Below are 21,174 nucleotides of genomic sequence, written 5' to 3' on the forward strand. Positions count from 1 at the left end.
AAGATTATTCTGTCACTTCACTGCATTGAGTCTCTCACTTAGCCTGTAGCATCCCATTCATTGAGCATGCTCACTGATCTCCACTGTGTCACAGCGCACAGCAGCAGGCACCTCAAAGACCAAGTGCAGCCGAGCCCAAGAAGTAACGGTCTTTGCCAGTGTAAACATTGCGCATTTCAAAACCACTCGTGATATAGACTGAGTGTTAATTATCGTTTTAATGACCATTTATATTAAGCATGTTACATTAATCAAACGGCCCCTTGTCGAAACACACAAATGAACAATGATTTGCAATTACTACAGGTGATTAATTCAAGATGAACAAGTGCTCTGCTTCGGTACTACAGAGCCGCTGCCATGAGAGGTCATTAGTTCATCCAGACCAGGTAACCCATCAATCATTCTTTCAACTCTGTAGTAGCATTTCTGCCTTCAGTGGGAATCTCTTTGCTGCTTGTCAATTTAGTCAGAGGTCTGCTGGAGTTTGGGTGCTTTAAAGTCAAGAAAACAGAGGCAGGAGTTCACCCACAAGGAATTAGGAGACGGTGCCAAGTGTCTTAGAAAATCCACTATCATGTTTGATCCTCCTTCAAACCAACCCTAGGATACCATTTCAAAACTGCAGCATATTCAGCCTGGTTAACTTTGTTTTCTAGTCACATACTCTATTACTTCAACTTGTTTGCAAAACAATATTATCCTATCCTTCTCTCCCTTGACTCATTTGAAAAAGAGTTTCAAACACATGGGCTGCATTTACACAGGCAATTCTGATATTTTAACCAATTATTGGTCTTTTGACCGTTCACATCCTATCTTTTGACCATAATCGGGCAAAAGATCAGAATTGGACTGCCTGTGTAAACATGTTGTCATACGTAGCAAATTCAAGGTGTAGCCCCGACCGGGGCTTGAACCCTGCCCAGTGACTGTCAAATCAATACCTTAACCATTAGGTCAGAACTTCTTGACAAGGTCACCAGTTTAATGTTGTTACAATATTTGATTTCTTGAGCTAATAGTTTTCCATACAATTATGAAGATTTTCCAGGTAGGGCATGGACATTTTTAGGATAAAAATTTCACAAAATAAAGTAATATTTCCAACACCGTATTAGAAGTGGTGCAACACCAGAGATTGGAAACTGAAATACAGTATCTTTGACTGTACTACAAATTGATGGAAGTTGATTTTTAGACAGCTATAAAGAAACAGAACACCTGACGTCTAAACTGATGTCCTAATATTTGTATTTTTACATTTTGTCATTTAGCAGTATCCAAACTGACGATCAGTGCATTCAACTATGGAGTTTCATGATTTCATAAAATATTCTTAACCCAGACTCAGGGTTATTCTTCTTACCGAATACTAATAGGATTGAGCAACCATCTAATACTTGCCAAAAACAGCACTTCATGGTCACATGTACAACAAGAGGCATTGTAAGAACATATCTGTAAGAGTTGAGTCTATGTTATATTCTCAGTTCTTAATCTACGCTACCACCTAGTGGCATAACGATAGTACTTCATTAAAAGTTAGGAACCTTTTCTGGTATCAACGGTTTCCTGGGGTCCTTATTCATTGTGGGACACAACAATTAGCTGTGGCTAACTAGCTCGCCAGTTATACTTTTATTGGCACTGTGTGCAACAGCATGCACGTTTCATCGAATGTTTTGGGTAAGTGTGAGATTTTTACGTCCTTGATAGCGATGTAGCTTGTTATCGCCAATTTATCAGATAGTGAACGAGCTTGTTTGCCTGGCTAATGTCAGAAATACGTTAGCTTGTCAACAGTTAGCATATACCTAGCAAGTAAAGCCTAGCAATGGTTTATGCTGCTCGTAGTTTGTTCTAAAGAGGAGTGATTTAATGATAGCTACAGCCCAAATCTAACATTTTTTCATGATAGACAGCTGTCCACCTTGTTTGTAGACTGTTACAGTAGCTAGCTAACGTTAACTATTAAACTGATCCCTGCCTCAGCAGTTGACTAATGAAAGCTAGCTAGCTAACACCACAACATCAACTCATTCTGAATCTCACTTTTGCAGCTAAAAGAATATGAGCAAAGATTCCAAGATGAGAGCAACAATTAATCAGAAATTAACTGAGATGGGTGAAAGAGAGCGGTAAGAACATTTCACAACTTTCTATTAAATCGTTATTAGGAGACTGATCAACTCTATGGTCACTGTTCTTGCTTGTTTTGGTTGATCCACAGATTGAAGGAGTTGCTCAGAGCTAAACTCACTGAATGTGGATGGAGGGATCAGCTGAAAGCTTATTGCAAAGGTAAGAATTTAGCATTTTTTCAAACACCTGAAACACAATTTTTTCCAGCAATCATTATGCTTAATTCTATGTAAAAATTATATTGATTTTTCTGCACATCAAATCTCTTGATCTGTCTGTATTGTCCTGACTGCTCTTTTTTTATTTTACTAAACTGAATATGCTTCTCTGCTGAATTCTGGGTAAAAGATTGAAAGGAATGTGAGTCTCATTCAGTACATTTTGTAGTTGCTTGCTTTTCTAAAGTCTACCAACCTTGCCGTTTAAAATAGTTACACACTAGCTACTCTAACTTCATTTATAGCCTGAAATGGCTTCTTGGCAGCTAGTTATGAGATTGAGAATATATCTGGGCTAGCTAAAGCCAACTTCATAAATTGCTAGGTGGCTAGTAGTATTACAGAGAACAACAACATTTTAAACAAAATAATTGTTTTATTATTTTTTAAACAGGACAGATCTGAGGGGGCACGTGCCTCCTTTGAGAATGACGCCACTGACACGGTGAAAACACGGTGTAAGCGTCATGTCACTCATCAAGTAACTGTTTTGCAGATGTCATCAAAGAAAAGGGCTTGGAGCATGTGACTGTCGAGGACCTTGTGGTAGAAATCACCCCTAAAGGAAGAGGTATTTAGGCCTTTTTTGTTGTTGTGTATACAGTACCTTTTTTCTCATCCCTCTGTTCAATAGCTTTCAAAACGTTGATCATGACACAACTATCAAAACCCCGAACCGAATACTGTATCTTTATTTCCTCCTCAGTTCTGGTGCCTGATAGTGTGAAGAAGGAGCTGCTGCAGAGGATAAGAGCCTTCCTGGCTCAGCATGCCACATAATGGAACCAACATGACATTTTTTTTGAAACCCTTTTGCTATCAGAGTTGTTCGAGCTTCTTTTCGTTTTGCCATCGTGCTGTTATTATTAGCTATGTGATGCGATCTTCCATCATGATTTAGACTTATTCAATTACTTTGTTCCATGTCCGATTTTTAAGAATAAAGATGTTTGTTTTTCACCGTCGGCAGTTCTTTACATGATGCAACGATTCGACACGTGTCAATAACTGTACGTTGTATTAGAATGCATAACATGCTATTTTTAATCTGTGGATTGTCTTCTCATTTTGAGAGATGCTTTTGAGAGGAGTTGGTAATAAAGCTGGTTCTGGGTTTTGGAAGAAGTTCAAAGCGATGTTTTGTTTTTGAAAGAAGGCTTACAATGACACTCAAGCTTTTAGACCGTGTTACAGTCTGTCTGTGTAGATTAACTTTGGTAGATTTAACTAATTTAATACTCAGACACTCAATTGAGTATCTGGCCAATAGTTAATCTCATACTAGAAGTACTGTAAAATAATATGCACAATAAAGAATCAAATAATGTACTTAAACTCAAGATTATGGAGCTGTATGGGCAATTTACCTTGGTAATCTGAAACACACTACAGTGGTGCATTGAAACTTAAGTTGTCCTTTGACTAAATGACATCCCCTGTGCTTATAAACAAACATACATGTTCCCATTATGACAACCCTGTTGCTGCTTTACTTCCTAGAGTAACAGAGAGGTCCTGACGGGGGAGCTATTGTGATTGGAGAGGGGGAGATTATGAAAAGATAAACACGAGTGTTCACAGGGAGAGATATAACTCATATGGATGCACCAAGGGACAAATAGCTTTTTTCAGATAGGGTTTTCAGATTATTCCATGGTCCTCCTGTGAGTGTAGTGTGTGAAATGAGCAAGTGTTCATATGGGAGACTCCTTGGGTTGACAAGTTCAGAAACAAAAGTTATACCATGGTGTGATGGATAAAGAAAATCTGTAAAAAGCTTGGCCACGGCCACTCCCCCCAATGTCCCGGCTGTTACTTTAAATACAATAGACAATCCATGTAAGCCTTTCTAATTCTGGACACAACTGTATAAACTTCATATCACATCTGTAAAATACATTTTCACAGATTAGCCTGTAAGGCTCTGATCTGTTTTGTAGTTTTATAGTTTTGTCAATTCCACAAGATGACTCAGATCACTTTGTTTTGTTTAAACCACTCTTGTTACAGACCAGGAATAGCAAATAGGCTATAGATTACATTTTGAATGGCTGTGAACCCGTGCAGGGCACCGCTCGGCATGAGTAGCACATTACCAGGTAGTGAGTGAGCCTTTGCACTGGTCACCTACTGAAGACAGACTGAGTGTTTTCTTAGCCGAAGGACCTGCCGTGACATCAGCCCAGGTGACAACATGCTGATATACAATGCTGCTGGCCCAGGGAGGGAGGCTGCCTGCCTGTAACCCCCCCCAGGCCCGAGCCCAGAACTCTAGCTGGCTCTTTTAATGGCCAACATCAATCCCCATGTTATCGTCAGGGCAATCTCGCTGGGCCCCCAATATATAAAGGTTTCAACACGCTAGCTGGCCCTGCGCTGCCTATAGAATTACTGGTGAATGACACATTTACTATCATACAGATTCTATTTACTTTCTCACTCCATTCTCGACTCTGGACCCACACAGTGCTGTTGAAGAGGCCAAGATACTGAACAGTAACCAGATGAAAAGATCTGAACGGCTTCTCAAATGAAAGAAGGACATAGGCTAGATCATAAAGCTTGAACTGTAAAGACAAAGGTAAACAACACCAGATGGAGCCTATTCGTCCACTCAGAGGTCCTGCATACTAACTGGTGGAATCCTGTGTGGCATGTCTGTGGCCTCTGAGAGACCAATCATAAAGCAAAGAGCACCACAAGGCTTGGATGACATCATCTGCACTGATGGAGATATCAAGCAGTGGCTGTGCAGAGAAAGGAAAAAAGAGAAAGGAAAATTGTGTGTGTGTGTGTGTGTGTGTGTGTGTGTGTGTGTGTGTGTGTGTGTGTGTGTGTGTGTGTGTGTGTGTGTGTGTGTGTGTGTGTGTGTGTGTGTGTGTGTGTGTGTGTGTGTGTGTGTGTGTGTGTGTGTGTGTGTGTGTGTGTGTGTGTGTGTGTACGTGTGTACGCGCGTGGATATGTTCAGTAATTGGAATCATATCATTTCAGCATGAAAACTGCTGAGTCAATAGTTAATTAAGCCAAAAGTGTAGTCCTGTATATTGAGTCCCTTATGGGCAATGTAGTCTTTTGTCCAACTTGGCAACAAGTAAGTTCCATAAACACATATCATACAGTACAAACAAACCTGAGGTACGGTAATATTATTAAAAAATCCACACACGGCAGCAAGGCAAAGCACATAAGAGAACTTTGAAATGAAATAATATTTTTAACATGGATGACGGAATAGGACGGTGTGCTGGTCAATCCAAAAAGATGTATTATAATAATTTTAACACGCATGCACTTCATTGTTTTAGCATTTATGTGATCTGATGTAACAACTGTAATGTCAATACTCCACCATAGAAGTTATATAGATTTAGAATGTATAACTTTCCACAATGGAGTTTTGTAATTCCAGTTGTTGAATCAGATTACATAAACGGTAAAACAATTAAGTGTATGTGTGTTAAAATGATTATAATATAGATTTAGAATGTATTATCTACTCTGAGTACACCAAACATTAGGAACACTGTCCTACTATTGAATATGGGGATGCTGGGATGCTGGCCCATGTTGACTCCAATGATTCCCACAGTTGTGTCAAGTTGGCTGGATGCCCTTTGAGTGGTGAACATGTTATTTTTTTCAATGGAAGGTAGGCTTACTAGTATTGCATAAGCATCGTAAGCACAGAAAATAAATAGTCAAACCTAATCAAAAGGTCACAAACAGTCGCAAACTCCCATGATCCTATACGGTGTTGACTTTCTATAGTATCAGCATGTGTGAATTCTATGCTCAATGAAATTCTCTTTGAATTCCTTCTCTTAAATTTATGAGACCTTGCAACATGGGTTACAACTATTTTTGGAGCCTAACGCTCGTGCTCAATGCCATTTTCATTCTGGCTCTAAGGAAAGAGGGAGAACTTGGCATGGGGTTAACTGCAGTCTGAAGGGCTTTTTAACCGTATTTACACCCTGTTGTGTCTTCTGGGACCCGTTTTCCACACGCTAATGAGGCTAAGGAGCGAGGTCCGCTCTGTTATTCCTGGCATGGCCAAGTCCAGTCACAGGCATACCTCCTCTCGCTTTCTCTTCAGTAGCCCAGTGCAAATACTAAATAAGAGGAAATACATCATCCCTTTCAATGGTAAAAGCCAAACCCAGGTCTGCCAAAGTTAACACTAAGCAATCTTAGGTAATGATCAGCAAATGTGTATTAAGTTTCATAGAGCATGACCACATAATTCTTGTTTAGCTCATGTTGGCTTCGTCTCAGCTCTTTCGGTAGGTGTCCTCGTGCGCTTGTACACATGTAGTCACACGCATGCAGGCACACACACACGCACCCACGAATGAAAACATACAACAACACGCATGCACACGCACGCACACACACCCACACACAAACACACACACGCGTGTCCGGGTGCGCACTCATAAACATAAACACTGACACACACAAATAAATGAGTAGGCAGTGTAGGCATCACTTCCCTTTTTTTTTTTATAAGCGATTCTAATGGACTAGGCCTAAATTGGTCATTCATTGTTAAAACCTGTGTGAGGTTGCTTTACTTGCTACACCTAATGGATTGGGAGAACTTGTATTGCAGCCTATTACATTACAGAGACATGCACTGTCCTCATATGATTACGTTCAAGACTCAGATTTTCCATCGCTTCAGTACAATACACATGGGTGGCAAATTGCAATGTTTAGCTGCAGTACATTCCATTACAACTCAATTGATGCAATTATCAACGATTTGCTCAGTCTAAAACATTTCACTCACCCATTTTAGTACACTACCTACAGCATAGCAGTGTGCGGGCGGAAAAGCTGGGGGGTCTCCATGCAACTAAACAAAACTAGGGAGAGAAACATAAACCAGACCTTGTTTACCCTGTTTCTGATGTACAGGGCACTTACTGTCATGTCCAATGCTCCAGCTTAATTTGCTGCTACTCTGGCCTTTGAAGTGTGTGCGTGTTCTATTTCCTGACACTACCTCTCTGACTCGCTGATATTGCAACTGGATACCTCCTGTTTCCATGTTGGGGCTCTCGCTCTCTCTCTGTGCTGATAAAAACCACCAGAGAGAGGCTGCAGCCGGTCGGCCCGGTCGCAAGGATTCTTGGAGGCCCCCATGCATCCCAGACAACGCCACGGGGGATTACAGCATGCCCTGGCAGCAGAATGGTTTCACTTAAGAATTTCAGTAATCACTTTTAGGAGCGTAATATATTGCTGACCTTTGGCAGCGACACACGACCCCCCGCTCCCCACAGCGACGTGATCAAAGGAAGTGGCAGTGGCTATGCAAACAGCCGCTATCAGTGGAACCCTGTTTCTCTGTCTTTCTCTCTCTCACTTTTTCTGTCTCCCCCAAGGATCATGACTTGAGGAGGGGAAAGGAAATGGAGGAGGGGGCGGGAGCAGTAGTTTAGGCCCTGATCCACTGCCTCCACTGCCCGCAACAGTCTAGTTATCATCATGGGAAAACCCCAGTGGGTCATCTCCTCTCAGCTGGAGCAGGCAAACACCATGGCCTGCCATGTGCTCCCAGACAACAGCGGCAGCCAAAGCATGTGAGTGTGAGTGCAGCGGTGTAATCTGGGTCATAACAGTAGCCAGGAGGCTTTATGTGGCTCCTTAAATCACAGGAGGGTCTGACATTGCAGACGGAGCGAGAGAGAGGGACAGAGAGACAGGGAGAGAGAGAGAGAGAGGGGGGGGGGGGGTATGGGTCTCTATAGCAACAATTAAAGTGAATACTGGTATGCAACCAGGAGACGTGCAGCACCATATACATCATAGTCAATGTTGATCACATAGGATACAATATATCAATTCAATGACTAATGGAGTGGTATTTACTTTACTACTCAGTAATACAGTGTAGGATTTGGATCTTTCTGACTGTATTGTTCTTATGCACGAAGTCGCATTGTTGATGTCGATGTTTTAACGGCTTATATTACCCAGCTGAAACTATGGCATTTGTTATGGACTATTTTATTGCCATATCCTCAAGAAAGCAACATAACATTTAAATCAATTATGAATGGGACATTTCTGTAAACAATGCTAAATGAAAAACAGACGTTATAATTATCAGAGAACAATGTCAACATGTTGACCTTTTCAGGGAAATGTTTTTCAACCACATTATTAAGATTTGTGAGACATCTGTTTATGCTAATTTGAGCTCTACTGTGGAACTCACACTGCTTTTAAGCCAATTTGGTATTTTGCTGTATTTGGCAGACAACTATTTGTTTGATTCCAAGAAACACACATTAATGTCTTGGTACATTATGTCTCAATACCAATTATAAGCTATTGAAAAACAAACGCTGAGAGCTGACACCAAAGTAGCAACTACCCATTTCAACCAGATGATGGCGATGCACAACAGATAACCCACAGAGACTCTCTTGGTTAAACACACAGCTACTAACTAGCTTTTCCTTCCTGCCGCTCATTGAGAATACTTCGAATAAATCTGAGTGCCCCTAAATTAGATATAAAAGTTTTAAGAGTAAACCAAATGCTTTACTGTACGACTGCTATGGTTAACTGTCTACTCTAGCTGTCTTCTTGCAATTTTTAAATATCATGACTAGTGTCAAATATCTCTTTTATCCCATATATGTCGCATATTGGTTTTGCTGCGAATGTGTGTGTGTGTGTCCTTCAACCCGGAGCAGCATCCCTCCACATACTACAATCATTCATCAGATCCAAAACAATGTGATTCTTAGGTAGACACAGTTTATTGGATGGCATGACTAGGAGTGTTTATTTGACTCATTTGATTACAATGTGTGCCGTGTCATTAAAACGACCGCAGGATGTCCTGTGCTTTTACGAGGTTCTTAGACAAGCTTGGGGAAAAAAAGAAACGCTTCCTGGTTCCTACTACCATATGTTATGTCTGTCCTAGAAACAACAGGGGAAGATCCAAACTTAAACACCTGGTTGGACTGCGGTTATGGCCTTGTTTACTCTCACTTTCGAATCCCAGGTCAACACAGTTTGAAGGATTTCTAACGACAACGGCGTGATACTCTGTTCATTTAGCGTCTTGACTGGAATTCACGTCAACACTGCGGTTATGTCACTCCTGCCTTTAATCATTAGCAAATATTCCTGAGCACCTCTAAACAGCTGATAAGATGTCAGTGTTTAGTGAGTGAACTGGAGGAAAAGCACCTGCAATAAAAGTCTCTGGCCTCTAGGAGGTGTGTGAGTTTTACGGCCCTGCTGTGACGCCATCGGCGAGCATGGCGCAATAAGCCAGATATCTCAACGCGTGCCGTGGCATTACCCTAACACAGCCTGGAGGCGGCTGATGCTGTTGACAGTGACGGTGTTGAGTCGGAGACACGGTGACAAATAGTCCTCATCTCTCCGAGAGAGACAGAGAGAGAAGAGTGGTGATAATGGTTATGCACAACAGGCCTTACCCACGATTAGGTATACTGTTTTACACCATTATCATTATCGTCTCTAGAATCATTATCATCAGTCAGCATCATTGTCACGTAGTGGATGAGTTGAATTTGCGCTGTACAAAAACCCTCTGATCACCTTGAAGACCCCTACTGGCCACAGGTGTCAATTAAACGTCTATTCCACGTTGGTTCAATGTCATTTCATTGAATTGAAGTGGAAAAGATGTTTATATGATGCCCGGTGGGGCGTCGTATCAACGCAATCCATTGTCATCATGTTTGTTGTTGTGATGGTCCTCCTCCAAGCCCTCTACCTGTCACATCCCAGGAGCCCTGGCTGAGCGTTTGTCCCCATGTGTGTGTGGAGTTGAGTGGCTGGCTGAATCAGCTGAGCTTCGTGTGGCTGGCCTGGCCGTGCTCCCCATGACCCAGCAGGGCTAAGCCACTAGATGCCTAGCACCTACCACACATTCCTGATGCTTTATTCCCATGCCCAGACAGATTGCATCTCAGCAATACAAATCGGGGCAAAATGTATTAATGTACTGAGCTGTCCTGTAACAGCCTCCCCCGAGGTACAATACACATCCTGCATAAGACAAACACGCTCATACAAAGTCACAGGAACACAGACGAAGAGATCAGAGACACGCAGACATGCATTTGCGTACCCAGTTATTGTAGACCGAAGAAGCCTTCACATCCATAATAAATCGTCAAAACTCACTCACACATGCAGGTTGACGTTTATTTGGATGAGTCTTGTCCTGGAGGCAGAACTAAGTGATTTTCGCTAGATGGGCCAGCTGCAAAGTCAAAATTGGCCATATTGTAAAAATGCATGAAAACAAAAGTTAGTTTTTTGGTCTTAATTTAATTAAGGTTAGGGTTAGGCATTCAGGTTAGGGTTAGGGGCAGCAGGTAGCCTAGTGGTTAGAGTATTGGACTAGTAACCGCAAGGTTGTGAGATTGAATCCCCGAGCTGACCAGGTAAAAATCTGTCGTTCTGCCCCTGAACAAGGCAGTTAACCCACTGTTCCCAGGCTGTCATTGAAAATAATAATTTGTTCTTAACTGACTTGCCTAGTTAAACGAAGGTGTAAAAATTCAAATCAAAATGTATTTGTCACGTGCTGAATACAACAGGTAGACCTTACTGTGAAATGCTTACTAACAAGCTCTTAAACAACAATGCAGTTCAATAAATAGAGTTAAGAAAATATTTACTAAATAAAGTAATTTAATAAAAAGTTACACAATAAAATAACAATAATGAGGCTATATTGTAATTTGTACACGTAGGTAGGGGTAAAGTGACTTTGCATAAATAATAAACAGCGAGTAGCAGCAGTGTAAAAACAAAGGGGGGGTGTCAGTGTAAATAGTCTGGGTGGCCATTTAAGGTTAGCATTGTGGTTAAGGTTAGGGTTAAGGTTAGGGTTTGGTTTAAAATCAGATTTGATGACTTTGTGGCTGTGCCAGCTAGTGACCCAGTCAGATCACCCGTGATACAAGTCAGTATTCAACGTCGATCCATGTCTGAGGACGTTGGGATAGGACTTGTAAACTGGCCACTAGGGGCAACAGTGAGTGCTGTTACCTTTAAGTAGGTTTTGGTTTTGCTAGGACGTTGCGGACGGGGATGGCAGATTGGCGTGAGCAACTACCTCTGATTCCTAAAGGTTGCAAGTTTGAATCCAGCGATAGAAAGTTGTTTTAAATATTTTATTCAAGCCTATCCTAAACCTTAACCCTTACCTTAACCATTCGGACTTAATGCCTAACCTTAAAAGTTCAGAGTTGACACTTTGAAATTTGACGTTTGGAACAACTCGGTAGAGTGACCACTCTTCAGAGCTACCTCCAGAACAAGATTAACGAGGAAAAAACGCTAACCTGCCTCACACACACTCACTCAGGCAGACATACACACCCTTCCCTCCAGACTGCCGTCACAGCGATCCAAGCACAGCTGTCAAAACGCTGGTACTTCCAACACAACAATGGTGAGCCGGGGAGCAGGGAGGGAGGGCTGGGAGAAGGAAAGGCAGAGAAAGAGAGAGAGACATACAATCAGAGAGAGAGAGAGAGAGAGAGAGAGAGAGAGAGAGAGAGAGAGAGAGAGAGAGAGAGAGAGAGAGAGAGAGAGAGAGAGAGAGAGAGAGAGAGAGAGAGAGAGAGAGAGAGAGAGAGAGAGAGAGAGAGAGAGAGAGAGAGAGAGAGAGAGAGAGAGAGAGAGAGAGAGAGAAAAAGAAAGAAAGAAAGAAAGAAAGAAAGAAAGAAAGAAAGAAAGAAAGAAAGAAAGAAAGAAAGAAAGAAAGAAGGAGAGAGAGAGAGACATACAATCAGAGAGAGAGAGAGAGAGAGAGAGAGAGAGAGAGAGAGAGAGAGAGAGAGAGAGAGAGAGAGAGAGAGAGAGAGAGAGAGAGAAACAGAGAGAGAGACAGACAGAGAGAAAGAAGGAGAGAGAGAGACATACAATCAGAGAGAGAGAGAGAGAGAGCGAGAGAGAGAGAGACATACAAACACACAGAGCGAAAGATAGAGAGAAAGACAGAGAAAGGTAAAGAAAGGTAAAGAAAGGAAAGAGAGGGAAATAGAGGGGGAAATAGCCCAGCCTCACATCCGCAGAGTGAAGTTTCTATGTGACGTGAACTGACAACTCAAGTGCTCTCAGACACTCTGGAGTAGAATAGGACTAACTGGGATGGGGCGCTCCACTCTTCCTACTCTCCTCTCTGCTCTCTCTCTCTTTATTGAGTCACGATCGTCCAGCGTTCTCACAACAGCTCCGGGAGTAGACCTCCGCCCACACATACATTATATGAATCTAGCCTACAGTATGCCTGCACTCTGCACAGACATAATAAGTGATTTCTCAGAATCAGGTCACATCAAATTAGGGAGGTATTTTAGGGCGTCCACCCTGTTCCATCCTTCAGAGATTGTAGGAGAGTCAGTCTGCAAAAATGATATCCTTGGATGAAATAAAAACGTGATCAAAGGTATAATAGTTTACAGTGTAACACAAAAACAATACGCTTGTAATGAATGCCAATGTAAATGGATCTTTTGTGCTGATTTGTGTGTGCTATTGTTAAAATGGCATCATAGAATCTACAATAGGGGATCAATTTTATCTTAAAGTTCATCTGGGTCTGAGGTATGGGAGATAAGTCCGACACTGATAAGGTTTGGACCTTGCTTGGACTTACAGTTTATCAGTGGGCAACCATACAAGCATTCCATGGGCATTCATCGTGAGACTCAATTATTTATTGACATGAGGTGGCTACACTACTACATACTGTACATGCTAGGGTTGGGGTCAATTCATTTTCAATTCAGGAAGTAAACAGAATTTTCCTGATTGGAAATTGGAATGGGAATTTCAGTTTACTTTCTGAGTTGACTGATTAGGAATGGAAATGACGTCAACCTTGATAAATAAATAGGGTTGCATAGCTTGCGGTAATTTACCAAAGTTACCGGAATCTTTAGTAATTTGGGTAATTAACAGAAAATCTATGGCAATCTATCGTAGCTTTTATACTTGAATCACTTTTTTAAAATGTACCCATATATAGAATAAAAAACATTGATCTGTGTCCATATTGTCTATGAGTTTCTAGTAGGTAGATCACATGGTTCAAGGGAAACTAGCCTAATTAATGAAAAAAGTATCTAATCATCAATGGCATTATTTTCAAGCAAATATATAAAGGATATTTCATGCTGAAACCCTCATACTAAACACCAATTGTATTCACTAAGTTGATGGTTTATATTAAGGATAATGTTTTACAGCTTTGTCATTACATTTTTTATTGAATTTTTTTATTATTTCATATATTTTACATGTCATACGGCCAGAGAGAGAGCCAGAGATAATTACAGACACCTGTGATAATCGGTAGTACCCAAAAGGGCCACTAGATGTTTCGTGATAAATTGCATAAAATCCTTGAAAGATGCCAACATTCGGGTAGTTTACCGGTAAATGTAGAATGTTTACAGTAATATACCCTCCGTTTGCAACCGTATACATAAATACAGTAGGTCCTATGTCCTTAATGGTCCTATGTCCTCAGTAAAAGGTCAGAGATTGAATATAGGCCGCACCAATCAGGGAGGCAATCCGGAAGCTGTTGAGGGGGTAATTGAGAGGAAAGGGGTCCTGAGGGAGCTTCTCTCTATTGTTGTTGTTGTGTAACAACTTGTCTGAAAATGCCCAGTAATCCCAGTCTACACAGGGGTTATTATAACGAGGCGCGAGGAGGAATGCACCCGGGGCTGGGTTTCTACGAAGCTAAAATGTGGAATTGTTTTTAGATGATCATACCAAGGATTATTCATCTTATTTTATTTGGCATTTTAGGACCCCTGTAGGTAGGTCAAAATGTAGCCTTATTACTATTAGTCCATAAAAAGCATTGACTACCAGATTCATACATGGAAAAACAGTCCAAAAATAAATGAAAAGGAACGAGTGCCTGTCCTATATCTGAGAGATATAAGAAAGCTCCGATTTTTTGAAAATCTGTATACCTTTGACATGGAAATGCCCCATTCTCTTCCATTCATTTTTCGGCCTGCCACCAGGTTACCTTTGGACCCTACAGATGTTTTCTTGAGAAGACCAATTTTCCGGATGCCTCCTGGTCTGACAAACAGAGCTGCTATAGCTCAGCCACCTTCGACCGCAGATTCCGACATCGGCGGACGTGATAATTGAGTCGCAGCCCATGCAAAAAAAAAACAGATATCTCTAGCTTAAACAGGCATATTGGAATATGCTAATTGGGTTTCTGCGGGGGACATCTGCTCTAATGCTCACTTTCTAACGGTCTCTGTCGATCTGTGAGTGAAATGTATGCTGGGGACACACAGTATGCTGGGGACACACAGGCACACACACGCGCACACACACAAACACTCACAAATACACACACAAGGTCAACCCGAATTGGTGTAGTGGGTTAATGCAGAAGAACTTAAACGCTCTGGAGGCTTTCTTCATGTTTTCAATCCCTTTGGTGCAATTTAGACAAGTATGTGTTACATTTTCACAACTCACAAGCATAAAAATCAATACAGATCATCAAAATGGCTCTTGTTTAAAAACTCTAAGCACCTTTTCAATTGACTGAGTTCACTGCACCAAATCACTCTTTCAATTGGGATAAGTATCTCCTTCTTTCTAAATGCAATATTCACTTTCATTTTGCTATGACTTTCTTGAAATTTGTTAACAATCCGATTAACTATCACTTAATCAAACTGCTCAAAACTGATAAGTACTGAACCAAAATGATGTACTGCCTAGTTAAGATGTATAGTTTGAAACTTTGATACACTATACAGTATTTACAAAAGAATGTGGACACCCCGTTAGTGGATTCGGCTATTTCAGCCACATCCATTGCTGACAGCCATGCAATCTCCATAGACAAATATTGGCAGTAGAATGGCCTCATTGAAGAGCTCAGTGACTTTCAACGTGGCACCCCCATGGGCCACACAACCTCACAGAATGATACCGCCTGTCACGTTCCTGACCTGTTTTCCTTTTTCTTGTATTTATTTAGTTGGTCAGGGCGTGAGTTGGGTGGGTTTGTCTATGTGGTATTTTCTATGTTGGGATGTTTGTGTCCGGCCGGGTATGATTCTCAATCAGAGACAGCTGTCAATCGTTGTCCCTGATTGAGAATCATACTTAGGCAGCCTGGGTTTCACTTGTGTTTTGTGGGTGTTTGTCTTCCGTGTAGTCGTTGTGCCACACGGGACTGTTTGTCGGTTTTCTATTTGTTATTTTGTTTCATTATAGTGTTCAGTTCGATGCTAATAAATTATGGACACTAACCACTCCGCGTATTGGTCCGATCCTTCTCGCCTCTCCTCGTCCGAGGAGGAGGAATTAGAAAGTCGTGACACCGCCGATTGCTGAAGCACGTAGTGTGTAAAAATAGTCTGTCCTCTGTTGCAACACTCACTACCGAGTTCCAAACTGCCTCTGGAAGCAACGTCAGCACAAGAACTGTTCGTCGAGAGCTTCATGAAATGGGTTTCCATGGCCGAGCAGCCGCACACAAGCCTAAGATCACCATGCGCAATGCCAAGCATCGGCTGGAGTAGTGTAAAGTTCGCCACCATTGGAGTCTGGACCAGTGGAAACACGTTCTCTGGGGTGATGATTCACGCTTCACCATCTGGCAGTCCGATGGACGAATCTGGGTTTGGCGGATGCCAAGAGAACGCTACCTGCCCCAATACATAGTGCCAACTGTAAAGATAGGTGGGGGAGGAATAATGGTCTGGGGCTGTTTGCCATGGTTCGGGCCAGACCCCTTAGTTCCAGTGAAGGAAAATCTTAACTCTACAGCAGACAATGACAATCAAGACGATTCTGTGCTTCCATCTTTGTGGCAACAGTTTGCGAAAGGTCTTTCCTGTTTCAGCATGACAATGACTCCGTGCACAAAGTGAGATCCATACAGAAATGGTTTGTCAAAATCGGTGTGGAAGAATTTGACTGGCCTGCACAGAACCCTGACCTCAACCCCATCGAACACCTTTGGGATGAATTGGGACGCTGACTGCGAGCCAGGCCTAATTGCCCAACATCACTGCCCGACCTCACTAATGCTCTTGTGGCTGAATGGAAGCAAGTGCCGGCAGAAATGCTCCAACATCTAGTGGAAAGCCTTCCCAGAAGACTGGAGGCTGTTATAGTAGCAAAGGGGGGACCAACTCCATATTAAGGCCCATGATTTTGGAATGATATGTTCCAAGAGCAGGCGTCTACATACTTCTGGTCATGTAGTGTATATTTGTACCTCATAAAGGTATCAATTTGACATAAATGTATGTCGTAAGGTAAAACCAAATCATATCTTATGGATGTGGTGGGTGTAAACACTACAACTCCATCGTCACTCTCCATCAGCCTGTGTGCTTCAATGGGTAAAAGTGTAAAGAGTCGCTCTAAGGGCTACCATTTGGAATGACAGAATAGTGTAAAATACACTGCTGAAATACCTGTGTTGCGTGTTATAATGTATTCCACTCATTGATACACTGTAAGCTGGTGAATTTCAAGCAGAGAGACAGGCGATACTGTATCAGTTGACAAGTTACGTAGAAAAGGGGATCTTGTGCAATGTTACATGGGGCAGAAATGGAACAGAACAGTAGCCAACTACTTTACAATACCCCTATTTCTGATGATTTGCCTTACATATGTACTGTATAAGAATAATACAACTGTAAAACGTTTATCTCAACATGCTATCAACCTGCTGTTGCATACAAAATTATATTTCCCATCTACAATTCCTAGTCAGCACTTCAAATGTGTATCTTATATTCTTTGCTGTTGGATTAAATGGTAGTTAAAATGACTAGATGGCGTGCCTATCGTTATCAGATGTATTGGTGACTAAATAAAAATGTTCTTGTGGTATTTCTAGAAAAACTTTGATTTTGCATGAATGACTTAGGGGTGAAAGATTTGTGAATGCACAATCAAAGGTTCTTCACGTAAGATAGTGGGCATTAAACGTGTTATCGAGGTGTCTCTTTTAACTACTGGCACACAACTCGGACACCCATGCATACCCCACAAGCATGCCACCAGAGGTCTCTTCACAGTCCTCAAGTCCAGAACAGACTATGGGAGGCACACAGTACTACATAGAGCCATGGCTACATGGAACTCTATTCCACATCAAGTAACTCACGCAAGCAGTAAAATCCGATTTTACTGCTTGCGTGAGTAAAATCGCTGCTCGATGCTGCTCGATTTTTTTTTAAACGTATAAAAATAAACCTTAATGAACAGCGAGGACTGTGAAGAGTCTCACACACAGGTACAAACACACGCATACAAATACACATAACATACACACTATACACACACTTACACCTGGATTGTGTGCTGTAGTAGAATAGAGGCCTGAGGGCACACAATTTTGAAATCTGTTGTAAAATGTATTTTAATGTTTAAACATTTCATTATAATGTACTGTATATTACTACCTTCATTTTAGCTGGACCTGAGGATAATGGGGATCCATAATACATAGAAATACAAATGATCAGTCCAGAGATTTGTACTTAGAGATGTGAAAATGTACTACTTGTATCTAAAAAATGATATATTTTCCACTGGTTATACCATTGTAAAGTTAAACCATGGCAAAAGAGATATAGTTACACCGTACAAAATGTTTGGACTTCTCCCGTGTTGAGGTCTTTCACAGCAGAATGATATGCCAAGCACACAGACGAACTGTGATATTTGGAGCGCACGGAAATAGTGCGGTTTCACAATTTCAAGATTAGGATTGAAATCTGCCGTCCCCCCCGCCACATTAAGTGGTTGTGGTGCACACACAAACCCAGAGAGACCCTAGAAATATACACAGTGGTTTAGTGTTGGGCTTTGGCCAAGATAAATGGCTGCTTCAGGTGAAAACAAACCTTGGCCTGAGCACATTTTTTTCCATTCGCGAGTTTTGGGGAAAACTTTTCTCCGTTTTTTCCCACCCTACATAATGCTGCTCAGTCTCAGCTCCTCCGCCCTCCCGGTATAGTAAAGTTCGCTGTGCTTGTGAATTAATTGAAGATGAAGATTTAATGTTGAAGTGTCACTCTGCAGATAGAGCTGTTCAAACGTGTTTCGGGCTTTACGAGGAATGACCTCTTTAAAGCAGTTACGGCAGATATTTGTGACATGTAGTGATGAATTTGTCAATTCTTGGGTGGGTGGGGGTGGGGGTGGTGGGGGAGAGAAATGAAAATGCCCCCTCCCCCCTAAACACACACTCACACACACCCTCAAGCGCACTCGCTGGCTCTCCTGGCGTTTGTGTTCAATTGACAATAACTGGTGTAATAGCACAATAAAAGTATTGGCCATGCTCAGGGGTAGTCATAAATCCAGGAGAGGGAATTTTACCTCTGCTATTTTCACAGGGTCATTTCCCTGAATGCGGTTTCAAATTCAGATATTTATGTTTACGAGCGACCAATACATATTACGAGCTATTATAACTACAGCACATCAGCCAAGGCCCCATATAATGTCCTACTGCGTAGGAGTAAACGGCACAACACTGAGAGATGCCTGTTTGCAGGTAGGTTTTATAGTTTTATAGTAGCAGTGAATATACTGCTGACGGTGGAAGATGCAACATGCCGGTAATCTTTACATGTCTAATTTCTCCATCATCAGACATTTCATCAGGGACATTAGATGTGTGAGAGTGTCAGATTCCATACACATCTTTCGATCCTCACCTGAGTCACACTTGAGGGTGGTGGGGTGGGGGAGGGGAGGTGAAAAGGGGGATGTAACGGCTTCAATTAAAAGAACAACTGGTTTAGTCACACAATTATGAGCTCAGGATGACTGAATGCAAAAAAAGGCCTGGAGGAGCATGGCTAAGGATCTCTGGCATCCAGTCAATCTAGCCTCCCCTTCCTGCCCCTTCACAGACTACTGGGACACCAGACTGGGAACAGTGGGAACCATGCTGCTATCTGTCCCAGTCCCGAGTGAGCAAGACCTCATCTGAAGTGGGATTGTGGGAGAGACATGCTAGTGGGACTGGCATAAGTGACACAGCTCTTTTAGGATTTATATTATTTCAATTGAAGTAAAAATGCTGAATTATGGGAAATGCACAGCTACAAAAGATATGGTGCTTGGCAGTACTATTACAGAAGCATGGTTGTCTATCAGAGCTGTATGCGTATCAGATACATCACCTTTCCCTGGCTATACTTGAGGCCTGTATGTGGTCCTGTATGTCTTAGTTGGTAGAGCATGGTGCTTGTAACACCCGAAATGTGGGTTCGATACCTGGGGCCAACCATACGTAAAATGAAGGCACGAATGACTAAGTCACTTTGGATAAAAGTGTCTGCTACATATATGTTTATACACTATGTCACTGTACCTTCCAGGTTGATCGGAGTAATTCAAATGGAAGCAGTTAAATATCACAGGCAGGTTCAGAGCTAATCATTGCCATTATTACATACTGTATATAATATACTCAACCCCTAGAAAAGCCCTATGAATTGTCCTCTGTGTAAGAGTTACGTATACAGTTAGTATTGAGATGAAGCGGTGAATAATCCTTCCACCTGCTTACATGTACGTAGCAAAATCTCCATCGCATGCTGAACGACCTCAAAGCACATATTCACCTTCCGGAAGATTCTTCTTTCTACTCCACGCTGTTTGTCTATGTGAAATTCACACGTAGACCCGATTGAAAAAACGGATCCCTCTTCCCTCCCTACCTTAGGTAACCACTGATCTGACGTCTCAACACCTGCTCTCATCTATCATGCTCTCACCTGTCCAATCATGCTAGATAGATCAGTGATTACTTTAAGGAAACGAGGAGGGAAGGAAGGATGCATTTTAAGAGCATTTGAACAGGGCACTAGTCTGAAACACACTTATTTCCCCATTCGTTGGCGTTTGCTTTGGCAGCAGCCGGGCTTTATCCCGAACGAGACTGAATGTGCAAATGTGTTACAGGTGGGATTCATTAAGCTTTGACTTGGCACATTTGTACTTGCTCTGCATAATTACGTTGTTACCAAAGGAGGGAGATGACGAACGCGAACATTAACACTCACACACACACCCCCACAAACACACATTCGTGCATACACACAACACACACCCACACACACCCACACACAAATGAGCACATAGAACAGTTTAAAGGCATATTTCATTGCTCTCCAATGAGCTGTTCAAAAGAAAATGCCCTATTAATCCTGCAAGTTTGTGCCCAAGTTATTTCACAGAGGATAAATCTAGAAAAAGTTTATATTTCATAGGATTTAGTCTCCACTTCGTTCAGCTTCTCAAAGTGGGCGAGATCTCTTTTAGTTGTTAACAGTACATTAGCAAATGTATTCAACCCTCAAAATGTCGCTAACCCGAATGAACTGTAGGCCTATCATTCATTCCAAGCCCATTCTTATGCAAGAAAGCAACAAACAAACAAAAATATTCTCTGTAATTAGTCTAGTTAGCGTTTAGGTCAATCCATGGTTAGGTTACGTCTAACCCCGTCCCCAGGCTTAAGAGAGACGGCTGGTGGACAAGACCATGATACTATATTTAAGAAGTAAAACGTAAGTTCATAACCTTGTCTGTCTCACATTATTTTACTCTGCAAACCCGCCATAAGAAAGCTAAGGATCTTTAGAGTAAAAGGGATCATGTAGCATGATCCCAATCACCATATACTACAATGCATAGAATTCCCCAAAGCCGGTCACAGTAGATGTGTGTGTTCTCCAGAAGAAGCGTGTGCCTAATCTCT

The 21,174-nt window shown here is 41.8% G+C and overlaps 1 protein-coding gene across 1 annotated transcript; it reads left to right on the forward strand.

Annotated features, from left to right (window-relative positions):
- Positions 1-1,548: 1,548 nt before the first annotated feature.
- Positions 1,549-3,495, forward strand: LOC139564248 (transcription and mRNA export factor ENY2-2). Its single transcript, XM_071383613.1, has 5 exons — positions 1,549-1,689; positions 2,064-2,141; positions 2,234-2,304; positions 2,860-2,934; positions 3,070-3,495. Exons 2-5 carry the CDS (start codon positions 2,074-2,076, stop codon positions 3,141-3,143), a joined length of 288 nt encoding a protein of 95 aa, XP_071239714.1. The 5' UTR covers positions 1,549-1,689; positions 2,064-2,073; the 3' UTR covers positions 3,144-3,495.
- Positions 3,496-21,174: the final 17,679 nt, after the last annotated feature.

This window comes from Salvelinus alpinus, chromosome 35 (assembly GCF_045679555.1).
Source record: "Salvelinus alpinus chromosome 35, SLU_Salpinus.1, whole genome shotgun sequence".
Taxonomy (NCBI): Eukaryota; Metazoa; Chordata; class Actinopteri; order Salmoniformes; family Salmonidae; genus Salvelinus; species Salvelinus alpinus.

Coding starts and splice junctions, on each gene's coding strand:
- LOC139564248 (XM_071383613.1), top strand. CDS start 2,074: ATGAGCAAAGATTCCAAGATGAGAGCAACAATTAATCAGAAATTAACT. Junction 2,142..2,233: donor GAGATGGGTGAAAGAGAGCG/GTAAGAACATTT, acceptor GTTGATCCACAG/ATTGAAGGAGTTGCTCAGAG. Junction 2,935..3,069: donor AATCACCCCTAAAGGAAGAG/GTATTTAGGCCT, acceptor TTTCCTCCTCAG/TTCTGGTGCCTGATAGTGTG.